The following is a 3129-nucleotide window of genomic DNA, read 5'->3' as shown; positions in this document are numbered from 1 at the left end:
AGTATATGTGGTGGAAAACATTTTTTATTATAGTTATGAAAACAATACATGCTTGCTCTAGAAACTTCATAAAAGATTGGCCCAAAGACGTAATCCCAGTACCCACAGATAAGAGCTGATAGCATTTAGGAGGATATTTTCTTGTCTTTCACTTTATATGCATATTATTTTTATAATAGTTGGTTCATATTATATGTATTGCCAAAAAACATGCTTTAAAAAAATAGCAATGCATAGTGAACATTTTCCATGCCGATACATCTTTTATGACCTATAGTAGTTGCTGCTCAGTGTTCCTGGGGGGCTGTGCTGTGATTTACTGCACGGGTTCTCATCTGGGGGCACAATTAGGGTGTTTCCAGTTTTGCACTACTAATCAAAAATTTTTTTTTTTTTTTTTTTGGTGGCTGGCTGGTTTGGGGATCCAAACCCTTGACCTTGGTAGTTATAACAGCACACTCTGACCAACTGAGCTAACTGGCCAGCCCCTAAATGTGATATTTTTGTACGATCTTCGTGTACATCTATGATTATCTATAGTCAATTCTTAATGGAAATATAGGATTTAAAGTTACTTCAATTTTATTTCTTGTTCCCTACTTTCACCAAAGAGTCATGGTTTGTGAAAACTTTTGCCAATGTGTTAGGTGAAAGACGGTATTTTGCATTGTTTGGATTTGCATTTTAAACCATTTTTGATAAATCACATTTTCCTTAACTCTTTGTAATTCCTTCTTTTTTTTTTTTCCAGAATTTCTGGTGCATTTGTCTTTTCCTTCCTGATTTGCTGGAACTCCTTCTAAATGAGCAGTATTACCCCTTTTTCTGACACACATGTGGCAATATTTTTTCCTAACTTATCCTTTGCCGTTTAGTTTTAGCTGGTGGTGTTTTCTTAGTCGAACCTTTCTTGAATCGCTGACGTAGTTTTGCTGAGGCTGAATCCTTTTCCGCCCACCTGCACTGAGTTAGAAATCAAATACTTTGGGATGCATTTGTCATTCTCTGATGATGAATACCTAAAAGTGTCCTGTATGGGCAGCTCACCAGCATAAGGCTGGAGCCTGTGGCCACATTTTCACCCGAATCGCTGTCACCAAATATGTCAACGCCTGTAAGAGTAAGAGAAGGAGCCAAACAGGTTTTAAGAGGTTTCAACAGTCTTGCAGCAAACCTTTTCCAAGAAACTCTGACCCAAGCATTTGCAAATGGGTCACACCTTTTTTCAATCTCTACAGCCAGCATCAGTCCTGGAATTTGTCTGTTTGGATGGTCCAAGGCAGTGCTATCCAATAAAATATAATGTGAGCCACATGCATGATCTTAAATGGCCTGGTTGCCACATTAAACAAAAAGTAAGCAAAACAGGTGAAATTAATTTCAATAGTACATTTCATTCAACCTAATATATCCAAAATACGATCATCTCAACATGTAAAGAACATAAAAAGTATCACTAATGAGTTATGTTGCGCTCTGTTGTGTACTTTACACTTTCAGCACATTTTAATTTGGGCCAATCATGTGTCAAGTGTTCAGTAGCCACATGTGGCCAGGGGCTACTCTACAGACAGTGCAGCTCTAATAATAGACATTTGGCTGTGGGAAAAGGCAAAAGCCACAACAGATTGTAATTCAAACAGAAACCTGGCTTAGGGACCTCATCCTTGTGACCGTCCAAAGGATGAGACCGTCTGGGGACTGCTTTGTGAAATTTCCTACTCTTAAAATACATGCAGACCTGAGCATTTCAGCTTCTCCACACCTGTACCAATCTGTATCTGTTGTTTTAAGGGCCAGAGGTGTCAACACCCAAGCCCCACTCAGAACAGAACCAAGGCCACCGGAACCCACTGCCGAGGACAACGTGTGTGTGTCCGTCACGAAGAGAGACTGGCTTCTGCAGGAAAAGCAGTGGCTGCAGATGAGCAGGTGAAGGATCTTCAAGGAATGGGACCCTTTAAGCCAGATGCAGCAACATAGGTCTTTGCTTTGCTTGAGTGTAGCAATTAGAGCCGCGTCTGGGAAGTACAGCAGGAGAGACGTGGGATGTGACCAGAGGGCTTGTAGAAACCTCCTGACAAATGAAGGTTGAAGGCTCAGCAATGGGTGCCTGTTTTCCATATTCCTTGTTACCTTTCCAATATGCTTGTCTGCTGAGCCAATTAGTCACCTCGTATCATCTTGACCTTTAGAAGCTTCCTGTGAGAGGCAGAAAGAGATCTGTGCTGAGAGAATCTGTTATGGAAATTCCTCTGGTGGTGGACTGTGACCGTTGTCAGGGGATAGAGCCGCAGGTCTGCACCTGTAGGTGGCATGTCTGTGATGGCCAGCAGGACACACTGGGGCCCCGGGTGGGTCTGAACAGTGGGTAAACATTGTCTGAGCATCACCCAGGGGCTAGAATCTGGGGGCAGCACAGAATTAAAGGCAGACGCCGGTCAGGTGCTCTGGAAGTTGACAGACCCCCCCGCCCCCAGAGGCAGGAACTTGAAGGTGGGCGAGTGGCTGCTTGAGGCTGGAGCAGGAAAGAGCGCAGGTCTTCAACACCCGAGTCCAGATCCTGCTCTGCCTCTAAGCAGCTGAATGAGATCAGAGTCCTGGGGGCTTGGACAGGTCACTCCCCCTATGCAGGGTATTGTTATCCAAGTTTGCCCACCCCAGTCGCTAAAACAGCACAGTGGCAGAGGGAGGGAAAAGTCATCGCAATTTGAAAATATCCCCCAATACATGGAGCACCTGTGTATTCTGTGAGCATCGTCATAAAGTTTAATGTAAGATCTGGTTTTGATTTTCAACAATATTCACCATTGAAAGGTCTACGGCATGGGCCGGCCCAGTGGCGCACTGCTACAGTGCACTGCTTGGGAAGCGCGGCGGCGCTCCCGCCGAGGGTTCAGATCCCACATACAGACCGGTTCCCGCTCACTGGCTGAGCGAGGTGTGGGAGCAACACCGAGGGTTGCGATCCCATTGCCAGTCCCGGTCCGGTACGGGCGCAACACCGAGGGTTGCGATCCGTTGCCGGACACGAAAAAAGACAAAAAGGAAAAAAAAAAAAAAAAAAAAAAAAGGTCTAGGGCATTCCTGAGAACATCAGGGGGCAAAGAAAACAATTTCAGCCCAGGG

At 44.7% G+C, this 3129-nt stretch overlaps 1 protein-coding gene across 1 annotated transcript in view; it reads left to right on the top strand.

The window, feature by feature from the left end:
• LOC103588237 (disrupted in schizophrenia 1 protein-like) overlaps positions 1-3129 on the top strand; it is a gene marked incomplete at its 3' end in the record, with an annotated part of 29241 nt that overhangs the window by 21857 nt on the left and 4255 nt on the right. Inside the window, exon 2 of the mRNA XM_008569860.1 lies at positions 1795-1928. Coding sequence (XP_008568082.1) covers positions 1795-1928 — 134 coding nt within the window. The remainder of the gene's footprint in view (positions 1-1794; positions 1929-3129) is intronic.

The sequence above is a fragment of the Galeopterus variegatus genome, unplaced genomic scaffold (assembly GCF_000696425.1).
Source record: "Galeopterus variegatus unplaced genomic scaffold, G_variegatus-3.0.2 Scaffold537, whole genome shotgun sequence".
NCBI classification, from domain to species: Eukaryota; Metazoa; Chordata; class Mammalia; order Dermoptera; family Cynocephalidae; genus Galeopterus; species Galeopterus variegatus.
This window is presented reverse-complemented; position numbering and strand designations above follow the sequence as displayed.